Source organism: Salvelinus alpinus, chromosome 6 (assembly GCF_045679555.1).
Source record: "Salvelinus alpinus chromosome 6, SLU_Salpinus.1, whole genome shotgun sequence".
Taxonomy (NCBI): Eukaryota; Metazoa; Chordata; class Actinopteri; order Salmoniformes; family Salmonidae; genus Salvelinus; species Salvelinus alpinus.
Window position 1 is genome coordinate 85343121 of NC_092091.1, and position 22211 is coordinate 85365331.

Consider the following 22211-nt stretch of genomic DNA (forward strand, 5'->3'; position numbering starts at 1 on the left):
AGATCTAGTCCCACCTGATGTTCTGTTCAGTCATTACAGTCCAGATCTAGTCCACCTGATGTTCTGTTCAACAGTCCAGATCTAGTCCCACCTGATGTTCTGTTCAACAGTCCAGATCTAGTCCACCTGATGTTCTGTTCAGTCATTACAGTCCAGATCTAGTCCCACCTGATGTTCTGTTCAGTCATAACAGTCCAGATCTAGTCCCACCTGATGTTCTGTTCAACAGTCCAGATCTAGTCCCACCTGATGTTCTGTTCAGTCATTACAGTCCAGATCTAGTCCACCTGATGTTCTGTTCAGTCATTACAGTCCAGATCTAGTCCACCTGATGTTCTGTTCAGTCATTACAGTCCAGATCTAGTCCCACCTGATGTTCTGTTCAGTCATTACAGTCCAGATCTAGTCCACCTGATGTTCTGTTCAGTCATTACAGTCCAGATCTAGTCCACCTGATGTTCTGTTCAGTCATTACAGTCCAGATCTAGTCCCACCTGATGTTCTGTTCAGTCATTACAGTCCAGATCTAGTCCCACCTGATGTTCTGTTCAGTCATTACAGTCCAGATCTAGTCCACCTGATGTTCTGTTCAGTCATTACAGTCCAGATCTAGTCCACCTGATGTTCTGTTCAGTCATTACAGTCCAGATCTAGTCCCACCTGATGTTCTGTTCAGTCATAACAGTCCAGAATAGACATATCTTTAATCAACTTCTATCTAAAGGTTATTATTTTTCTATGTATCATGTCTTTCTAGTTCTATCTATCATACATTTCTAGTTCTATGTAATATATATTTCTAGTTCTATGTATCATCTTTCTAGTTCTATGTATCATATCCTTCTAGTTCTATGTATCATGTCTTTCTAGTTCTATCTATCATATCTTTCTAGTTCTATCTATCATATCTTTCTAGTTCTATGTATCATATATTTCTAGTTCTATGTATCATATCTTTCTAGTTCTATGTATCATATCTTTCTAGTTCTATGTATCATATCTTTCTAGTTCTATGTATCACATCTTTCTAGTTCTATGTATCATATCTTTCTAGTTCTATATATCACATCTTTCTAGTTCTATGTTTCATATCTTTCTAGTTCTATGTTTCATATCTTTCTAGTTGTATGTATATTTCGTTTTACCAGTGACACCAATGTGTTGATCTAGTATTTTATTTTGAAGTGATGTTGCTTTGTCTTGCTGTGACAAGGTACTCACCACATCCTGGTTCTGTCATCACAACACGCCACATTCACAGAGTTGAACCTATTTCCTGTACATCTCTCTGACACACACACACCTTTTCTCTACATACTCTCTCACACACACATTCTCTCTCTACACACACTTTCTCCATCTCACTCTCTCTACGTACACACTTCCTGTCTGCTAAATAACAGTGTCAGGAATATCATCTATCATGGTGGGCTACTGTCCCATCTGTGGGAAACCCGTCTACTTTGGTGAGTGGTGTGTGTGTGTGTGTGTTTGCAGTGTAACACAGTTGGTCAGAGATGCCATAGAATTATGGAATAGTTGCTAGATTGTTAGGGCAGGTTTTTGAGAGGCATCGTTCGCTCGCAAATCTTTTCTAAACTCAATCGTTATACCTTTCCTATTGTGTGTGTGTTTGTGTGTATGTCAGTGTGTGTGTGTGTGTGTGTGTGTGTGTGTGTGTGTGTGTGTGTGTGTGTGTGTGTGTGTGTGTGTGTGTGTGTGTGTGTGTGTATGTGTGTGTGTGAGTGTGTGTGTGTGTGTGTGTGTGTGTGTGTGTGTGTGTGTGTGTGTGTGTGTGTGTGTGTGTGTGTGTGTGTGTGTGTGTGTGTGTGAGTGTGTGTGTGTGTGTGTGTGTGTGTGTGTGTGTGTGTGTGTGTGTGTGTGTGTGTGTGTGTGTGTGTGTGTGTGTGTGTGTGTGTGTGTGTGTGTGTGTGTGTGTGTGTGTGTGTGTGTGTGTGTGTGTGTGTGTGTCTCCATGCTCTGAACAGTCTGTCATGACTCACACACAGACAACAGGAAGTGTCTTCTCTGAGGAAGCAGACTGTTCTCTAACACACCGGCTCCTCTCCAATACTCTGACCTGGTGTCCTTTCCTTTCTAACCAGCCTTCTTTTCATCCTGGGATAAGTTCCAACACCCTAAACTGGTCTATTTTCCTTCACTGGCTGGGTTCCAATAGTCTAACCTGGTGTCCTTTCCTTTCTAACCAGCCTTCTTTTCATCCTGGGATAAGTTCCAACACCCTAAACTGGTCTCTTTTCCTTCAGAGGCTGGGTTCCTATAGTCTAACCTGGCTTCCTTTCCTTCAGAGGCTGGGTTCCAATAGTCTAACCTGGCTTCCTTTCCTTCAGAGGCTGGGTTCCTATAGTCTAACCTGGCTTCCTTTCCTTAAGAGGCTGGGTTCCTATAGTCTAACCTGGCTTAGTGGCCTTTTTGGGTACTTCAGAGTATCACGAGTCTGTAATTATCTCTGGCCCTCTGTGTGGTCTTATCACATGAGTCTGTAATTATCTCTTTCCCTCTGTGTAGTCTTATCACATGAGTCTGTAATTATCTCTGGTCCTCTGTGTGGCCTTATCACATGAGTCTGTAGTTATCTCTGGCCCTCTGTGTGTCCTTATCACATGAGTCTGTAATTATCTCTGGCCCTCTGTGTGTCCTTATCACATGAGTCTGTAATTATCTCTGGTCCTCTGTGTGGCCTTATCACATGAGTCTGTAATTATCTCTGGTCCTCTGTGTGGCCTTATCACATGAGTCTGTAATTATCTCTGTCCCTCTGTGTGGCCTTATCACATGAGTCTGTAATTATCTCTGGCCCTCTGTGTGGTCTTATCACATGAGTCTGTAATTATCTCTGGTCCTCTGTGTGGCCTTATCACATGAGTCTGTAGTTATCTCTTTCCCTCTGTGTAGTCTTATCACATGAGTCTGTAATTATCTCTGGTCCTCTGTGTGTCCTTATCACATGAGTCTGTAATTATCTCTGGCCCTCTGTGTGTCCTTATCACATGAGTCTGTAATTATCTCTGGTCCTCTGTGTGTCCTTATCACATGAGTCTGTAATTATCTCTGGCCCTCTGTGTGGTCTTATCACATGAGTCTGTAATTATCTCTGGCCCTCTGTGTGTCCTTATCACATGAGTCTGTAATTATCTCTGGCCCTCTGTGTGTCCTTATCACATGAGTCTGTAATTATCTCTGGCCCTCTGTGTGGTCTTATCACATGAGTCTGTAATTATCTCTGGCCCTCTGTGTGTCCTTATCACATGAGTCTGTAATTATCTCTGGCCCTCTGTGTGGCCTTATCACACGAGTCTGTAATTATCTCTGGCCCTCTGTGTGTCCTTATCACATGAGTCTGTAATTATCTCTGGCCCTCTGTGTGGCCTTATCACACGAGTCTGTAATTATCTCTGGCCCTCTGTGTGGTCTTATCACATGAGTCTGTAATTATCTCTGGCCCTCTGTGTGGCCTTATCACATGAGTCTGTAATTATCTCTGGCCCTCTGTGTGGTCTTATCACATGAGTCTGTAATTATCTCTGGTCCTCTGTGTGTCCTTATCACATGAGTCTGTAATTATCTCTGGCCCTCTGTGTGGCCTTATCACACGAGTCTGTAATTATCTCTGGCCCTCTGTGTGTCCTTATCACATGAGTCTGTAATTATCTCTGGTCCTCTGTGTGGCCTTATCACACGAGTCTGTAATTATCTCTGGCCCTCTGTGTGGTCTTATCACATGAGTCTGTAATTATCTCTGGCCCTCTGTGTGGCCTTATCACATGAGTCTGTAATTATCTCTGGCCCTTTGTGTGGTCTTATCACATGAGTCTGTAATTATCTCTGGTCCTCTGTGTGTCCTTATCACATGAGTCTGTAATTATCTCTGGCCCTCTGTGTGGTCTTATCACATGAGTCTGTAATTATCTCTGGTCCTCTGTGTGGTCTTATCACATGAGTCTGTAATTATCTCTGGCCCTCTGTGTGATCTTATCACATGAGTCTGTAATTATCTCTGGCCCTCTGTGTGTCCTTATCACATGAGTCTGTAATTATCTCTGGCCCTCTGTGTGTCCTTATCACATGAGTCTGTAATTATCTCTGGCCCTCTGTGTGGTCTTATCATATGAGTCTGTAATTATCTCTGGTCCTCTGTGTGTCCTTATCACATGAGTCTGTAATTATCTCTGTCCCTATGTGTGGCCTTATCACATGGGTCTGTAATTATCTCTGGTCCTCTGTGTGTCCTTATCACATGAGTCTGTAATTATCTCTGTCCCTATGTGTGGTCTTATCACATGGGTCTGTAATTATCTCTGGTCCTCTGTGTGTCCTTATCACATGAGTCTGTAATTATCATGTCAAATATACAATAATTAAATAATATGGTTTAAAATATATAACATAAATCTGTAAATCCTTAACCTTAATATAAGCCTTGAACTCAGTAAATATCATTGGTGTTTAATATGAGAGTTTCAGCATGAAATATTCTTAATGTTTTTTAAACACTTGTATTTATTTTACTGTCAAAATGTCTTTGTTGTAAATGTGTTGGAGCCAAACTCAGTTGTTAAATCAGTCAATAGAGTTCATCAAAATAATGCCGTTGTTGATTAGATGCTTTTTCATTAATTAGTCTGTTGGACAATATGGACACAGACACCATATAGAGGAATACATTTTATAAAAGTTATTCAAGTATAAATTCCCAAAGTTACTTTGGTAAATTACCGGTAGCTTAGCAACTCTCAGGTCACAGTGCAGAGCTCTCTCTGAATGGCATACACCATTTGACCTCTAACCCTTGGTATCTTCCAACCCCACTGGTCCATGACATGCAATCTCTACTGCACTCATCACTGCCCTTTCCCACCTGGACAAAAGGAACACCTATGTGAGAATGCAATTCATTGACTACAGCTCAGCGTTCAACACCATAGTGCCCTCAAAGCTCATCACTAAGCTAAGGACCCTGGGACTAAACACCTCCCTCTGCAACTGGATCCTGGACTTCCTGACGGGCCTCCCCAGGTGGTGAGGGTAGGTAACAACACATCCGCCATGCTGATCCTCACAACGGGGGCCCCTCAGGGGATCGTGCTCAGACCCCTCCTGTACTCCCTGTTCACTCATGACTGCACCGCGAGGCATGACTCCAACATCATCATTAAGTTTGCCGATGACACAACAGTGGTAGGCCTGATCACTGACAACAGTGCGACAGCCTATAGGGAGGAGGTCAGAGACCTGGCCGTGTGGTGCCAGGACAACAACCTCTCCCTCAACGTGATAAAAACAAAGGAGATGACTGTGGACTACAGGAAAAGGAGGACAAAGAACACCCCCATTCTCATCAACGTGGCTGTAGTGGAGCAGGTTGAGAGCTTCAAGTTCCTTGGTGTCCACATCACCAACATCCTAACATGGTCCAAGCCCACGAAGACAGTCGTGAAGAAGGCACGACAAAAGGAGACTGAAAGGATTTGGCATGGGTCCTCATATCCTCAAAAGGTTCTACAGCTGCCCCATCGAGAGCATCCTGACGGGTTGCTTCACTGCCTGGTATGGCAACTGCTCAGCCTTCGACTTCAAGACACTACAGAGGGTAGTGCGTATGACCCAGTACATCACTGGGTCAAGCTTTCTGCCATCCAGGACCTCTATACCAGGCGGTGTCAGAGGAAGGCCATAAAAATGGTCAAAGACTCCAGTCAACCTAGTCAAAGACTGTTCTCTCTTCTACCGCACGGCAAGCGGTTCCGGAGCACCAAGTCTAGGTCCAAGAGGCTTCTAAACATCTTCTACACCCAAGCCATAAGACTCCTGAACATCTAATCAAATGGCTACCCAGACTATTTGCATTGTCCCCCCCTTCGCATTTCACTGTGAGGTCTACAGCTGTTGAATTCAACATTTCACTGTGAGGTCCACACCTGTTGTATTCAGCATTTCACTGTGAGGTCTACACCTGTTGTATTCAGCATTTCACCTGTAAGGTCCACACCTGTTGTATTCAGCATTTCACTGTGAGGTCCACACCTGTTGTATTCAACATTTCACTGTGAGGTCTACACCTGTTGTATTCAGCATTTCACTGTGAGGTCTACACCTGTTGTATTCAGCATTTCACTGTGAGGTCTACACCTGTTGTATTCAGCATTTCACTGTGAGGTCTACACCTGTTGTATTCAACATTTCACTGTAAGGTCTACACCTGTTGTATTCAGCATTTCACTGTGAGGTCTACACCTGTTGTATTCAGCATTTCACTGTAAGGTCTACACCTGTTGTATTCAGCATTTCACTGTAAGGTCTACACCTGTTGTATTCAGCATTTCACTGTAAGGTCTACACCTGTTGTATTCAGCATTTCACTGTTGTATTCGGCGCATGTGACAAATACAATTTGAGTATCCTCTAACCAGATTGGTCCATGACAGACATTTGACCTCTAACCCTTGGTATCCTCTCTCCCCATTGGTCCAGGTGAGAAGAAGAGGTCATTGGGGCGGGACTACCACCCTCTGTGTCTGAAGTGTCAACAGTGTCAGAGACAGTTGACCCCGGGACAACATGCTGAGGTATGGAGAGAGAGGGAGGGAGGGAAGAGGATGAGGGAGAGAAGGGGGAGGGAGGAACGGGAGCTGAGAGGGAGGGGAGTATAGCAGAGGGGGGAGGGGGGAGGGGGAGAGAGAGGGAGGTCAGGGAGAGAAGGGGAGGGGAGAGAGGGAAGGGAAGGGGGAGAGAGAGTGAGTCAGGGAGAGAAGGGGAGGGGAGAGAGGGAAGGGAAGGTTGAGTGAGGGGGGAGAGAAAGATAGTATCAACAGTGTCAGAGACAGCTGACCCCAGGACAACATGCTGAGGTACGAAGACAGGGAGGGGGAGGGTGGGGAAGGAGTGAGGGAGGGAGGGAGGTGGGGTGCAGAAGGAAGGTCTGTCTATCTGTCTATCTATCTGTCTGTCTGTCTATCTGTCTATCTATCTTTCTGTATGTCTGTCTGACTATCTATCTATCTATCTATCTATATGTGTGTATCTATGTATCTCATGAACTAAGATGTTTTATGTGCTTTGTGTTTCAGCATGATGAGAAACCCTACTGCACAAATTGTTACATGAAGACGTTTGGTCCCAGAGGTAGATACTGCTTGGTGATGAGTAACCCTACTACACTGTTACATGTAGATGTTTGGTACCAGAGGTAGATACTGCTTGGTGATGTACTTTAGCTGGCCTGCGTCCCAAATTGCTGCCTATTCCCTACATAGTACACTACTTTGGCCAGAGACTTGGTCAAAAGTAGTACACCAAATAGGGAATAGTGTCTTAGGATGGTATGTACAGCAAATAACTCTCTCTCTCTCTCTCTCTCTCTCTCTCTCTCTCTCTCTCTCTCTCTCTCTCTCTCTCTCTCTCTCTCTCTCTGTCTCTCTGTCTCTGTCTCTCTGTCTGTCTCTGTCTCTGCTCTCTCTCTGTCTGTGTCTCTCTGTCTGTGTCTCTCTCTCTCTCTCGCTCAGCAGGTAACAGGAGACTGATGTCAAACTATTACAGCTCAGCCTCCTCTTCCTAGGAACCAGTCTAACCAAAAAAACACCAAAATACAACCTAATGAGAACTAACAGGCTATCAACAAGGATCTATATTCAACAAAACTGACATTCAGCCAACAAGCCAACGACCAACCAACTAGACCCAACATTCAGCCAACCAACATTTGACCAATCAAGAAATACTCTGAAAGTCCCCCTCTTTCAGTCAATCATAAAACAACTACCTTGACCACAACGTTGTGTTCAATGGAGACAACGGTTGTTCTTCAATAAAACAGAAGCTTCTACAGTCGTCTGGATGAAGTGTGTTAAATACAGAGTCCCTTTAGGCACCAACACACATCCTACACTACACATGTACTGGAGTACACAGACACACATCCTACACTACACATGTACTGGAGTACACAGACACACATCCTACACTACACATGTACTGGAGTACACAGACACACATCCTACACTACACATGTACTGGAGTACACAGACACACATCCTACACTACACATGTACTGGAGTACACAGACACACATCCTACACTACACATGTACTGGAGTACACAGACACACATCCTACACTACACGTGGACAGACACACATCCTACACTACACATGTACTGGAGTACACAGACACACATCCTACACTACACATGTACTGGAGTGGACACTACCTAGTCAGATCATGTTTTAAGAGTTCTGAACACACGGACTTTGCTATGAGGGTCAGACTGATCTCAGTTAATTCATACTGTATGTTGTAGTCTGTCCAAGAGGGGAATCACACAGACAGATCTCAGTTAATTCATACTGTATGTTGTAGTCTGTCCAAGAGGGGAATCACACAGACTGATCTCAGTTAATTCATACTGTATGTTGTAGTCTGTCCAAGAGGGGAATCACACAGACTGATCTCAGTTAATTCATACTGTATATTGTAGTCTGTCCAAGAGGGGAATCACACAGACTGATCTCAGTTAATTCATACTGTATATTGTAGTCTGTCCAAGAGGGGAATCACACAGACTGATCTCAGTTAATTCATACTGTATGTTGTAGTCTGTCCAAGAGGGGAATCACACAGACTGATCTCAGTTAATTCATACTGTATGTTGTAGTCTGTCCAAGAGGGGAATCACACAGACTGACCTCAGTTAATTCATACTGTATGTTGTAGTCTGTCCAAGAGGGGAATCACACAGACTGATCTCAGTTAATTCATACTGTATGTTGTAGTCTGTCCAAGAGGGGAATCACACAGACTGATCTCAGTTAATTCATACTGTATGTTGTAGTCTGTCCAAGAGGGGAATCACACAGACTGATCTCAGTTAATTCATACTGTATGTTGTAGTCTGTCCAAGAGGGGAATCACACAGACTGATCTCAGTTAATTCATACTGTATGTTGTAATCTGTCCAAGAGGGGAATCACACAGACTGATCTCAGTTAATTCATACTGTATGTTGTAATCTGTCCAAGAGGAGAATCACACAGACTGATCTCAGTTAATTCATACTGTATGTTGTAGTCTGTCTAATAATTAAATCACACAAGACTGACAGCCTGTAATTTTATTAAAAGCATTCAGTTGATTACATGGCAGTTTAGAGAGCAACATCATAACAATAATCTACTTCATAATCAATAATCAATATCATAACATTTATAATCAATAACATCATTATCTATATACTACTAACAACATCATAACAATAATCTACATCATAATCAATATCATAACATTTATAATCAATAACATCATGAGAGGTAAACAACAACAACAAACCCCTTTATTATTATTTTTTTCAAAATACAAAGAACGAACAGATGATTATAATAATACATGAACTAATAATGGAGACACTTCAAGATAAATAATCTAAGAGACACTAAATAAGATAAAGAATCTAAGAGACACTAAATAAGATAAAGAATCTAAGAGACACTAAATAAGATAAAGAATCTAAGAGACACTAAATAAGATAAAGAATCTAAGAGACACTAAATAAGATAAAGAATCTAAGAGACACTAAATAAGATAAAGAATCTAAGAGACACTAAATAAGATAAAGAATCTAAGAGACACTAAATAAGATAAAGAATCTAAGAGACACTAAATAAGATAAAGAATCTAAGAGACACTAAATAAGATAAAGAATCTAAGAGACACTAAATAAGATAAAGATTCTAAGAGATACTAAATAAGATAAAGACAAAGACTAAAGACATTAAGACAAAAGCAAAAAGCAATACATTCTGGAACACAAGTCAGATGTAATGAGCTACTCTCTTCAAATAATTAAAACCCCATGTTACCAAACTCCCTGTTACCCAAAACCCCATGTTACCAAAACCCCATGTTACCCAAAACCCCATGTTACGAAACCCCATGTTACCCAAAACCCCATGTTACCCAAAACCCCATGTTACCAAAACTCCATGTTACCAAAACCCCATGTTACCAAACTCCCTGTTACCAAAACCCCACGTTACCAAAACCCCATGTTACCCAAAACCCCATGTTACCCAGAACCCCATGTTACCCAGAACCCCATGTTACCAAAACCCCATGTTACCAAAACCCCATGTTACCCAAAACCCCATGTTACCAAACTCCCTGTTACCAAACTCCCTGTTACCAAACTCCCTGTTACCAAAACCCCACGTTACCAAAACCCCATGTTACCCAAAACCCCATGTTACCCAGAACCCCATGTTACCCAAAACCCCATGTTACCCAAAACCCCATGTTACCCAAAACCCCATGTTACCCAAAACCCCATGTTACCCAAAACCCCATGTTACCCAAAACCCCATGTTACCCAGAACCCCATGTTACCCAGAACCCCATGTTACCCAAAACCCCATGTTACCCAGAACCCCATGTTACCCTGGTGGTAAAAACCAAACTAAAAGGAATAATGGTGGTTGCAGTCACTCCTTTTAGATTTCTTCCAAGGTTCTAGAAAGATAAACTAATTCTGAACTTGTTATTAAAATTAGAACCACTTCAGGTTTGTCACCACATTTTAAACACCAGTCCACTGCTGACCATCGATTTAAAACACAAAACTGACCTAAGATCAGCATGTAGGGTCAGCTTCATTCTACTCCTACTCCGTCCCCTGGGCTGCTCTCTCCTCTCCCGGTCCAGCTTCAGCTCTGGAGCTCAGAGAGACCATCTCCATGGCATTGACATAAAGATCCATGCTGCTCACTCTGTTCACTCTCTTCTGCCTCCTGGTGGGCTAGGGAGACACAGCACCAACAGTCAGACATTTACTCTCTAGTATCTACATTCTCTCTCCCTCCCTCTCCCCCTCACCCTCTCCCTCTAAGTTTAAATGACTTGTAACGTCTGAGTAAATGTCTTTACCTTGTAGTACAGGTAGGAGGTGGTGATGGCTGTCAGTAGGAGCAGCAGCACTACAACGTGTCTGATGATGAAGGCTGGCAGAGGAGAGGCTGCAAACAGAAACACCTTTGATGAGGGGACTGATCATCATCACATAGATCTGTGGGAAATCTGTCAATGACAAAGTTGTAAGTCTGGTTCATGTTCAGTTACCTGTGATGGTGAGGGAGAGGAGCTCACTCTCAGAGGAGAAGTAATGAGAGAAAACATAATTGTCATAAACACAGCTGTAGTTCCCTTGGTGGGAGTCATCTGCAGCAGGGAAGAGGAAGGCAGCAGAGTGATTGACAGCTGGCTGGGTCTGGGTTCTGTTGGAGCCGGTGAACGTGAGGAGGAAGGAGCCTCCTGGGTACTGTGGCTGAGTGGAGCAGGTGATGGTGAAGCTGTAGCCCCTGAACACCTCGGGCCCCTGGTGGCCCCTGGAGACCCCTCCCATTGAGTCAGTCAGGGAGATATCAGGCTGGACCAGGAGATCTGTAACAATAAAAGAGAAGAAGAAAAACCTCTTCAACTAGTTTCCTATAGATATGACAATAACATCAGCATGTAACAGTGCCAGCCACCCTCCCTCACAGGGCAACATGAGTAGTGGGCCTACAGTCACTGAGACAACATATGTTGATATCGGGCTTAAGCAGGACATCTGGAACAAGAGGAGAGAAAAAGAAAACGTAGCTCCTCAACTACTTTCCTCATTTAGATATGACAATAACATGACATGTGACAGTGGTAGTGAGTAGAGACGTTCACTGAGATAACACTCAAATACAAAAGCATTCTGGGATATTTAAGTTGTATTTGATTCCTACTTGACTGAGTGATCTATTTAGTAAAGCAGACTGACAAGCTAAACAGTCATCATGAGAGGTGCAGAGGAAGTTGTATGAATGAAGGAAATCAGTTGAATATAATTATAATATCTTGTTATTACCTGAGCAGATCACTGTGAGTCCAAGAAGGAGATAATATCTTCTGGAACACTCCCTCAGTGAAGACTCAGACCCAGAACAGTCAACTCCAAACCCTCTAGTGGTGTTTCCAGGTAGTACTGAAACAGTGGAGCCACAAACCAGCTGTCTACACACTACTGCAGCTACATCCTCCTGGTTCCTGTCCTCAGTTCCCACAGTCCTCCACTCTCCCTGGTCGTACCGCTCCACTCCACCAGCACAGCGACTGCCTCCTCCCACCAGCCTCACATCATCAGGCTCTGAGAAAAGAAGAGAGAGACAGTAATCTTACTATTTTCTCACTAAAACACACCTATATTGTCTCTCATATTCTTCACTCCAGGTGAGAAACAATGTTGATTGAGTGACAAACTGTTTCTTACCTGAGCAGGTGAGTCCAACAGCATTACCAGGTAGGCAGGTGTTGTTTTCTCTGTCTGAGGTGTCACAGTCCAGGAGAAGGGACTCTTTGCCTTTACACTGGAACTCTTTATCCCAGGTCTGACCCTCACCTCCTCCATAGAGCCCCCCCTGTAGAGCTGCAGGAGCCCCACAGCCAAGCTCCCCACAGACTACCTCTGCATCCTGCCGGTCAAAGTCAGCTTCACACACTGAGGCCCAGGACTGATTGGACTTCACCTCCACTCTCCCAGAGCAGAGACCAGCTCCATCCACAAGCCGCACAGACTCTGGAGAAAAAGAGTTGGTTGAACATTCAATCAGTTTTGTTGATGACACTGTCAAGGACTAAACACAAATATGTTGGATAAAAGATTATAGTTTGCTATGTTTGATACTGTAAGAGGTAGAAATGGGTTCTTAGTCACTCAGGATTGGGTTGGGAATAATGCAGGCAGGAGACAGGAATAAGTTCACTTCACTTTATAGAAAATAAACAGCTGGACATCCATCAGGCAGCTTCACTTCAGTACCATCTGAACTACAATGATCTGCCCATGAACATCTCCCATAAACCAATATGACAAACACAAATATAATGTTTAAATACATCTGACATCTCTCCCTCTATTTAAATGAAATAAAAACACATAAAACATGATACATGGTAATATTGTATAATGTACAAATAAATCTCTCAATATGACCAGACTCTTACCTGAACAGGTCACATGGTGATAATATCCACCATCACAGACACCAGGTTCTTCTATGATGTCACAATGTCTAATAGAAGACTCATCTCCATAGCAACTCAATAGTGAGACTCCTCTTCTTCCATCTTCAATCAGAGTTCCTCTAGATTCAGCTACAGGATTCCCACAGTCCAGCTCTCTACACACAACCTTAGTCTCTCTCATGCTCCACCACAAATAACATAGACCTGACCACTCTCCTTCATTGAAGACTTCCACTGTCCCAGAACAGGAAGTGGTCCCATTCACCAGTCTGACTGAGTATTCAGCTGTAAACAGCAGAGAGGAAAACACAGTGGTGAGGACAGATGATGACAGTGATTCTGTTATTCTAACAGCAGTAATGCTTTGTGGTTGACAAGTATTAGTAGTTCCATAAAACACTACTTGTTATTGGGTTTTAGAATGGTTTGTATGGACACATGAATTTCTCCATATGGGATAATAAAGTTGACTAATATTGAACTGCTATAATCACTGTAGATTTATACTCTACCTACCTGGTGGACTGACGCTTTGAGCCTGGAGATCTGAGGAGAAAGAGAGACAGAGGAGAAAGAGACAGAGAAAGAGACAGAGAGATAGAGAGAAACAAAGGAGAAAGGGAGGAGTCAGAGGAAGAGAGAGACAGAGGAGAAAGGGAGGAGTCAGAGGAAGAGAGAGACAGAGGAGAAAGGGAGGAGTCAGAGGAAGAGAGAGACAGAGGAGAAAGGGAGGAGTCAGAGGAAGAGAGAGACAGAGGAGAAAGGGAGGAGTCAGAGGAAGAGAGAGACAGAGGAGAAAGGGAGGAGTCAGAGGAAGAGAGAGACAGAGGTTAAATGAACATCAACATGACCTTTCATGATGTGATGGGAAGACAGGCTTATCGTTGGTATGGTGCAACAACACCTATGTGTACATAAACTATATATACAAAAGTATGTGGACACCCCTTCAAATTAGTGGATTCTATTTCAGCCACACCCCTTCCTGACAAATGTATAAAATCAAGCACTCAGCCATGCAATCTCCATAGACAAACATTGTCAGTAGAATGGCCTTAATGAAGAGCTCAGTGACTTTCAACATGACAACATCATAGGATGCCACCTTTCCAAGTCAGACGGTCAAATTTCATAATCCACCAACTCCTCTCCCTCATCTCCTCTCCTCTCCTCTCCTCTTATCCTCTCCTCTCCTCTTCTCCCCCCTCTCCTATTCCTCTCCCCCTCTCTTATTCCTCTCCTCCGCCTCTCCTCATCTGCCCCTCTAATCTTCTCGCCCCTCTCCTATTCTTCTCCCCCTCTCCTCTCCTCCCCCTCACTTCTCCTCTTTTCGTCCTCTTCTCCTCTTCTCCCCTCCCCTCTTCTCCCCCTCTTCTCTACCTCTCCTCTTCTCTCCCTCTTCTCTTCTCCCCTCTCCTCTTCTCCAACCCTCTCCTCTTCTCCCCCTCTCATCTTCTCCTACCCTCTCCTCCCCTCCCCTCTCCTCTTCTCTTCTAACCCCTCTCCTCTTCTCCAACCCTCTCCTCTTCTCCAACCCTCTCCTCTTCTCCCCCTCTTCTCTCCCTCTCTTCTCCCCATCTCTTCTCCTCTTTCCCCCCTCTCTTCTCCTCTCCTCTCTTCAATTCTCCGCTTCTCACCCTCTCCTCTTCTCTTCTCCCCTCTTCTCCCCCTCTTCTCTTCTCCACCTCTCCTCTTCTCTACCTCTCCTCTTCTCTCCCTCTTCTCTTCTCCCCTCTCCTCTTCTCCAACCCTCTCCTCTCCTCATCTCCCCTCTCTTCTCTTTTGATAGTCTATTCACCACATCTCCCCCTCTCCACTTCTCACAATCTCCTCTCCCTCCCCTCTCCCCTCTCTCCTATCCCTCTCTCCCCCTCTTCTCCACCTCTACCCTTCTTTTCTCCCCCTCTCTTCTCCTATTTCCCCCATCTCTTCTCCCCCTCTCCTCTCTTCAATTCTCCGCTTCTCACCCTCTCCTCTTCTCTTCTCTCCCCCTTCTCCCTTCCCCTCCCCTCTTCTCTTCCTCTTCTCTTATCCACCTCTCCCCTTCTCTCCCTCTTCTCTTCTCCCCTCTCCTCTTCAACATCCCTCTCCTCTCATCTTCTCCAACCCTCTCATCTTCTCCAACCCTCTCCTCTCCTCATCTCCCCTCTCTTCTCTTTTGATACTCTATTCACCTCTTCTCCCCCTCTCCACTTCTCACAATCTCCTCTCCTCTCCCTCCCCTCTCCCCTATCCCTCTCTCTTCTCCACTTCTCCCCCCTCTCCTCTTCTCCCCCTCTTCTCACCTCCCCCTCTCCTCTCCCCCTCTTCTCCCCTCATCTTCTCCCCTCCCCCTCTCCCCTTCTCCACCTCTCCTCTTCTCCCCCTCTCCTCTTCTTCCCTCTCCTCCCCTCTCCTCTTCTCCACCTCCCCTCTCATCTTCTCCCCTCTCCTCTCCTCTTCTCCCCTTCCCCACTTCTGCCCCTCTCTTCTTCTCTTTTGACACTCTATTCTCCTCTTCTCCCCTCCACCTCTCATCATCTCCACCTCTCCCCTCCCCCCTCTCCCCTTCTCCACCTCTCCTCTTCTCCCCCTCTTCTCTTCTTCCCTCTCCTCCCTCTCCTCCCCGTCTCCCCCTCTCATCTTCTCCCCTCTCCTCTTCTCCCCTTCCCCACTTCTGCCCCTCTCTTCTCCTCTTTTGACACTCTATTCTCCTCTTCTCCCCCTCTCATTCTCCCTCCACTCCTCTTCTCTCTCCCCCTCTCCACTTCTCACAATCTCCTCTTCTCCCCCTCTTCTCCTCTCCTCCCCCTCCCCCTTTCCTCCTCTCTCCTCCCCCTCTCCTCCCCCTTTCTTCTGCTCTACTCCCCCTATCCTCTCCTCTTCTCTCCCTTTCTTCTCCTTTTTCTTCTCCCCCCTCTCGTCTTCTCCTCTTCTCCTCTTCTCCCCATCTCCTCTTCTCACCCTATTGTCTTTACCCCCTCCCCTCTCAACATGGATCTAGTCCAATCAGACGTGTCTCACCTCAACATGGATCTAGTCCAATCAGACGTGTCTCACCTCAACATGGATCTAGTCCAATCAGACGTGTCTCACCTCAACATGGATCTAGTCCAATCAGACGTGTTCACACTGATATTGATCTAATAGGCAACAGTGACTTTTTTAATGCAACAGAATAAACACTAAAAAACACATTACATTTCAATAGGTGCAATAACTTATCTCTGTACACTATTCTGATTAGATACTATTTAATGCTGAGTTTGGACACAGGTTTTTATAGGAACACTAAGGCACCTGGACCACATATTGAGATGTGCCTTTAGTTAAGTAAATCAGTTGTTACATGAGGTGACAGTTGTAGGACTGTTAACAAAGTAGCTGAATTGTCAAAGACCGTAGCCTGAGGTCACCCAAAGAAAATAATTCCAGAACTTTCTCTTGTAAAGAATGACAGATCTACCACTTTCATATAAACCCCTCGATACACAGCAGAACATCTACACTGAATCCATCCACCAAACATCCTGATTTGTTTTAATCAACACTTTTATGACACTAAAATAACCTTCAACTACAGTATATATGAAGGGATTATTGTCGTTGTTACATTATATAGGCTACAGTAAGTTATATTCTTCCATTTTAAATAACAGGCTCTCCCACCATCTAGAATCATCAGGTCTGCTTGCAGATGAACAGAATGTCTTGGAAAGACAGACCTTTAGACCTCATAGGCCTGTCCAATACATTGTTGATTTTTATTATTTATACTTTCATTACAAGTTGGGATTTAAATTGATGGACACACCATGATGTCTCAGTGAAAATGTATTATATATATTTATTATAAAACAATTTAGAAAACGTCACTCAAATCCTGTTAAATGTATATAGAGGTATTAGTCTCATGCTACAGTATATAAATGATATTGTTCCATTTTAAACAGCCTAACAGGCTCTCCCACCATCTCTAATGATCTGGTCTGCTTGATGATGAACTAAATGTAGACCACAGCATGATTATTATATGACTACCACATCTCTGTACCCCCACACACACAATCCATGTTTGGTAGATGCTCTTTTCATTTACAATTTAACCTTTAGCCTACCATTTCTGCGGCCGTGTGGAAATCTGTAACATCCGATCAGTTTGGCCTGTAAACTGTGGAAAGATGAGACTCAGGAACACGATGATGTTCTCCGTTTTGCTCTACGACCCCATAAGCATCGTCTGAAGTCGTACAGTCCATCTGCCAACTTCTGTCTGTAGTGTCAGAACCGTTTGGACTACACACTAACATGACCCCACTATGGAAAGGTGAGTCTCTCAGGAACACGTACAGGTTGTATTGATCTAGGACACACTAACATGACCCCACTATGGAAAGGTGAGTCTCTCAGGAACACGTACAGGTTGTATTGATCTAGGACGCCCACAAGCTTTACAAGACTCGTCTGAAGGTCTCCTGGTACCAGTTTAACACATTTATGGAAGTCTATATGGAGATAGTTTAGTGTAGAAAATAAGGGTTAAATACATGTAAAATATTAATATGAGTTTCCTGATCTTTTCCCCCCCAAAATATAACAATCCCAAGACTATTTGGCCCTAAACATTTACATTTTACATTTAAGTCATTTAGCAGATGCTCTTATCCAGAGCGACTTACAAATTGGAAAGTTCACACATATTCATCCTGGTCCCCCCGTGGGGAATGAACCCACAACCCTGGCGTTACAAGCGCCATGCTCTACCAACTGAGCCACACGGGACTAAACAGACATTACATGGTGACAGACTATCTGATAGAAAACTGGGGAAAGAATGTACAATATACAAATGAAGTGAGCCTTGCTATTGAGAAAGGATTGAAACAGGCAGAGAGAAGACAGGCTATGTGCCCACTGCCACAAAATGAGGTGGAAACTGAGCTGTACTTTCTAACCTCCTGCCAAATGTACAACGATATAAGAGACACATATTTCCCTCAGATTACAAGGACCCCAAAATAATTTGAACACAAATATAATATTGACAAGCTCCCGTATCTGTTAGGTAAAATACCACAGTGTGCAATCATGTCAGCAGAATTTGTGACCTGTTGTGATGAGAACAGGGTAACCAGTGGAGAACAAACACCACAGTAAATAAAACCTAGGACTAGATTTATCACTTTAGTTCATTTCCCTTGACATTTGTACTTCTACTTTTTGTACACACAGCTCACACTCTCCTACACACACCAGCTGACTGAGAGGGCCCTAGTGGAGCCAGCTGGCTGAGAGGGCCCTAGTGGAGCCGGCTGGTTGAGAGGGCCCTAGTGTTGCCAGCTGGTTGAGAGGGCACTAGTGTTGCCAGCTGGTTGAGAGGGCACTAGTGTAACCAGCTGGTTGAGAGGGCCCTAGTGTAACCAGCTGGCTGAGATGGCCCTAGTGGAACCAACTGGATGAGAGGGCACTAGTGGAGACGGCTGGTTGAGAGGGCCCTAGTGGTACCGGGGTACCGGTGTAGAGTCAATGTGCGGGTCACCGGTGTCAAGGTTATTGAGGTAATATGTACATGTGGGTAGAGTTATTAAAGTGACTATACATAGATAATAACAGAGAGTAGCAGCAGCGTAGGCGAAGGGGGGGACAATGCAAATAGTCTGGGTATCCATTTGATTAGATGTTCAGGAGTCTTATGGCTTGGGTGTAGAAGATGTTTAGAAGCCTCTTGGACCTAGACTTGGTGCTCCGGTACCGCTTGCCGTGCGGTAGAAGAGAGAACAGTCTATGACTAGGGTGACTGAAGTCTTTGACCATTTTTATGGCCTTCCTCTGACACCGCCTGGTATAGAGGTCCTGGATGGCAGGAAGCTTGACCCAGTGATGTACTGGGCTGTACGCACTACCCTCTATAGTGTCATGCGGTCAGAGGTCGATCAGTTGCCATACCAGGCAGTGATGCAACCCATCAGGATGCTCTCGATGGTGCAGCTGTAGAACCTTTTGAGGATCTGAGGACCCATGCCAAATCTTTTCAGTCTCCTTTTGCCGTGCCTTCTTCACGACTGTCTTCCTGTGTTTGGACCATGTTAGGATGTTGGTGATGTGGACACCAAGGAACTTGAAGCTCTCAACCTGCTCCACTACAGCCCCGTTGATGAGAATGGGGGCGTGCTCGGTCCTCCTTTTCCTGTCTTTCACAATCATCTCCTTTGTCTTGATCACGTTGAGGGAGAGGTTGTTGTCCTGGCACCACACGGCCAGGTCTCTGACCTCCTCCCTATAGGCTGTCGCACTGTTGTCAGTGATCAGACCTACCACTGTTGTGTCATCGGCAAACTTAATGATGGTGTTGGAGTCATGCCTCGGCGTGCAGTCATGAGTGAACAGGGAGTACAGGAGGGGACTGAGCACACAGTCCCCGTGTTGAGGATCAGCGTGGTGGATGTGTTGTTACCTAACCTTACCACCTGGTGGCGGCCCATCAGGAAGTCCAGGATCCAGTTGCAGAGGGAGGTGTTCAGTCCCAGGGTCCTTAGCTTAGTGATGAGCTTTGAGGGCACTATGGTGTTGAACGCTGAGCTGTAGTCAATGAACAGCATTCTCACATAGGTGTTCCTTTTGTCCAGGTGGGAAAGGACAGTGTGGAGTTCAATAGAGATTGCATCATCTGTGGATCTGTTGGGGCGGTATGGAAATTGGAGTGGGTCTAGGGTTTCTGGGAAAATGGTGTTGAATTGAGCCATGACCAGCCTTTCAAAGCCCTTCATGGCTACAGACGTGAGTACTACGGGTCGGTAGTCATTTAGGCAGGTTACCTTGGTGTTCTTGGACACAGGGACTATGGTGGTCTGATTGAAACATGTGGTGGATCTAATTTAATACATTTGCTTCTGTCTGTTTTTTAAATAATTCAATTCAAAAGGTCAGGGTCAAGCTGAGCCGGACCAAGAGTGGAAGAGTGGAAAAGGTTACTGGTTGTGATGACATCACTGGTGAGAAGTCAGTTATGAAAAGATATTGAGTTGACTGCATGTTATTCTGTCAGCCCCATCTCTGTTGACATCTCCCTCTCTCTCCATCTCCCCTCCCCTCCTCCTTTGTCCCATAGCCACATCAAGTAGTTTGGGTGTGTATAAATACAGCTAAACCTAAGGTATGGCTAAACGGGGTGTGTAGAAATACAGATAAACCTAGGGTATGGCTAAACGGGATGTGTAGAAATACAGCGAAACCTAGGGTATGGCTAAATGGGGTGTGTAGAAATACAGCTAAACCTAGGGTATGGCTAAATGGGGTGTGTAGAAATACAGCTAAACCTAGGGTATGGCTAAATGGGGTGTGTAGAAATACAGCTAAACCTAGGGTATGGCTAAATGGGGTGTGTAGAAATACAGATAAACCTAGGGTATGGCTAAACGGGATGTGTAGAAATACAGCTAAACCTAGGGTATGGCTAAATGGGGTGTGTAGAAATACAGCTAAACCTAGGGTATGGTTAAATGGGGTGTGTAGAAATACAGCTAAACCTAGGGTATGGTTAAATGGGGTGTGTAGAAATACAGCTAAACCTAGGGTATGGTTAAATGGGGTGTGTAGAAATACAGCTAAACCTAGGGTATGGTTAAATGGGGTGTGTATAAATACAGCTAAACCTAGGGTATGGCTAAATGGGGTGTGTAGAAATACAGCTAAACCTAGGGTATGGCTAAATGGGGTGTGTAGAAATACAGCTAAACCTAGGGTATGGCTAAATGGGGTGTGTAGAAATACAGATAAACCTAGGGTATGGCTAAATGGGGTGTGTAGAAATACAGCTAAACCTAGGGTATGGTTAAATGGGGTGTGTATAAATACAGCTAAACCTAGGGTATGGCTAAATGGGGTGTGTAGAAATACATCTAAACCTAGGGTATGGACTAATGGGGTGTGTATAAATACAGCTAAACCTAGGGTATGGCTAAATGGGATGTGTATAAATACAGCTAAACCTAGGGTATGGCTAAATGGGGTGTGTAGAAATACAGCTAAACCTAGGGTATGGCTAAATGGGGTTTGTAGAAATACAGCTAAACCTAGGGTATGGCTAAATGGGGTGTGTATAAATACAGCTAAACCTAGGGTATGGCTAAATGGGGTGTGTAGAAATACAGCTAAACCTAGGGTATGGCTAAATGGGGTTTGTAGAAATACAGCTAAACCTAGGGTATGGCTAAATGGGGTGTGTATAAATACAGCTAAACCTAGGGTATGGCTAAATGGGATGTGTAGAAATACAACTAAACCTAGGGTATGGCTAAATGGGGTGTGTAGAAATACAGCTAAACCTAGGGTATGGCTAAATGGGGTGTGTAGAAATACAGCTAAACCTAGGGTATGGCTAAATGGGGTGTGTAGAAATACAGCTAAACCTAGGGTATGGCTAAATGGGGTGGAACAGTACAATGAAATAGATGCATAATACACACTTCAATGCTGACTTCAAATACCCACATCAATGTGAAAGTAACCAGAGCATAAAACAGCTGACTGTGAATGTAAACTATGCCAGATAAAATAATTTTTTATATAACCTTTATGTAACTAAGCAAATCAGTTAAGAACAAATTCTTATTTACAATGACGGCCTACCCCGGCCTAACCCAGACGACGCTGGGACTCCCAATCACGGCCGGATGTGATGAGGCCTGGATTCAGACCAGGCCAGTTAAATCCTACACATGCATGTAAATAAAATACATTAAAGGAATTTCTTAGGCTTTCAATCAACAAGGACGCATAACGACAAACTGACTCAACCAAAGAATGAAGAAAATCATGAAATACAAGATGAAAATCTACACCACTCATTCCTTTACTTGACAGTGTTAAATAATACTTGTATGTGAGAACAATACTTTTTGTAAACAAATGTTTAATTTTGGCGTTATAATAAGGTTGGTAGCAAGATGGAAAATCGTTGAAGAAATCTGTTGCAGCTCAAGTCGACTACAAAATCCACAATGCAATGCTCTCTGTATGGGCTGGCTGGTATCTAAACGTATCTACACACAATAATACCAAAGACAATATCAGCATGTGAAGTAGCTAACTAGCTGTTAAATCACCTAAACAAACTGCACTATCAATTTAGGAGTTTACAATCTCACCATATTCAACCTGTAGATCGATGTGTCT

General features: G+C 44.1%; 2 protein-coding genes and 1 non-coding gene across 6 annotated transcripts in view; 2 read left to right on the top strand and 1 right to left on the bottom strand.

Annotated features, from left to right (window-relative positions):
* The window catches only part of LOC139579781 (scavenger receptor cysteine-rich type 1 protein M130-like), a 524366-nt gene that overhangs the window by 186612 nt on the left and 315543 nt on the right, over nucleotides 1-22211 (top strand). The gene's annotated exons all lie outside the window — the stretch shown is intronic.
* Nucleotides 1265-22211, top strand: part of LOC139577731 (cysteine-rich protein 1-like) — a 137034-nt gene continuing 116087 nt past the window's right edge. For 2 of the 4 annotated variants that reach the window (XM_071404921.1, XM_071404922.1), the window contains exons 1-3: nucleotides 1265-1466; nucleotides 6493-6587; nucleotides 7089-7143. In XM_071404921.1, the coding sequence (XP_071261022.1) occupies nucleotides 1424-1466; nucleotides 6493-6587; nucleotides 7089-7143 (193 nt within the window). In that variant the 5' untranslated portion in view covers nucleotides 1265-1423. Of the gene's footprint in view, nucleotides 1467-6492; nucleotides 6588-7088; nucleotides 7144-7523; nucleotides 7849-22211 lie in introns of those variants that run through there. The other 2 variants (XM_071404924.1, XM_071404923.1) reach the window with 2 other exon arrangements.
* On the bottom strand, nucleotides 17747-17819 carry trnat-ugu (transfer RNA threonine (anticodon UGU)). Its single transcript has one exon. It is a non-coding gene; the product is annotated as a tRNA-Thr (tRNA).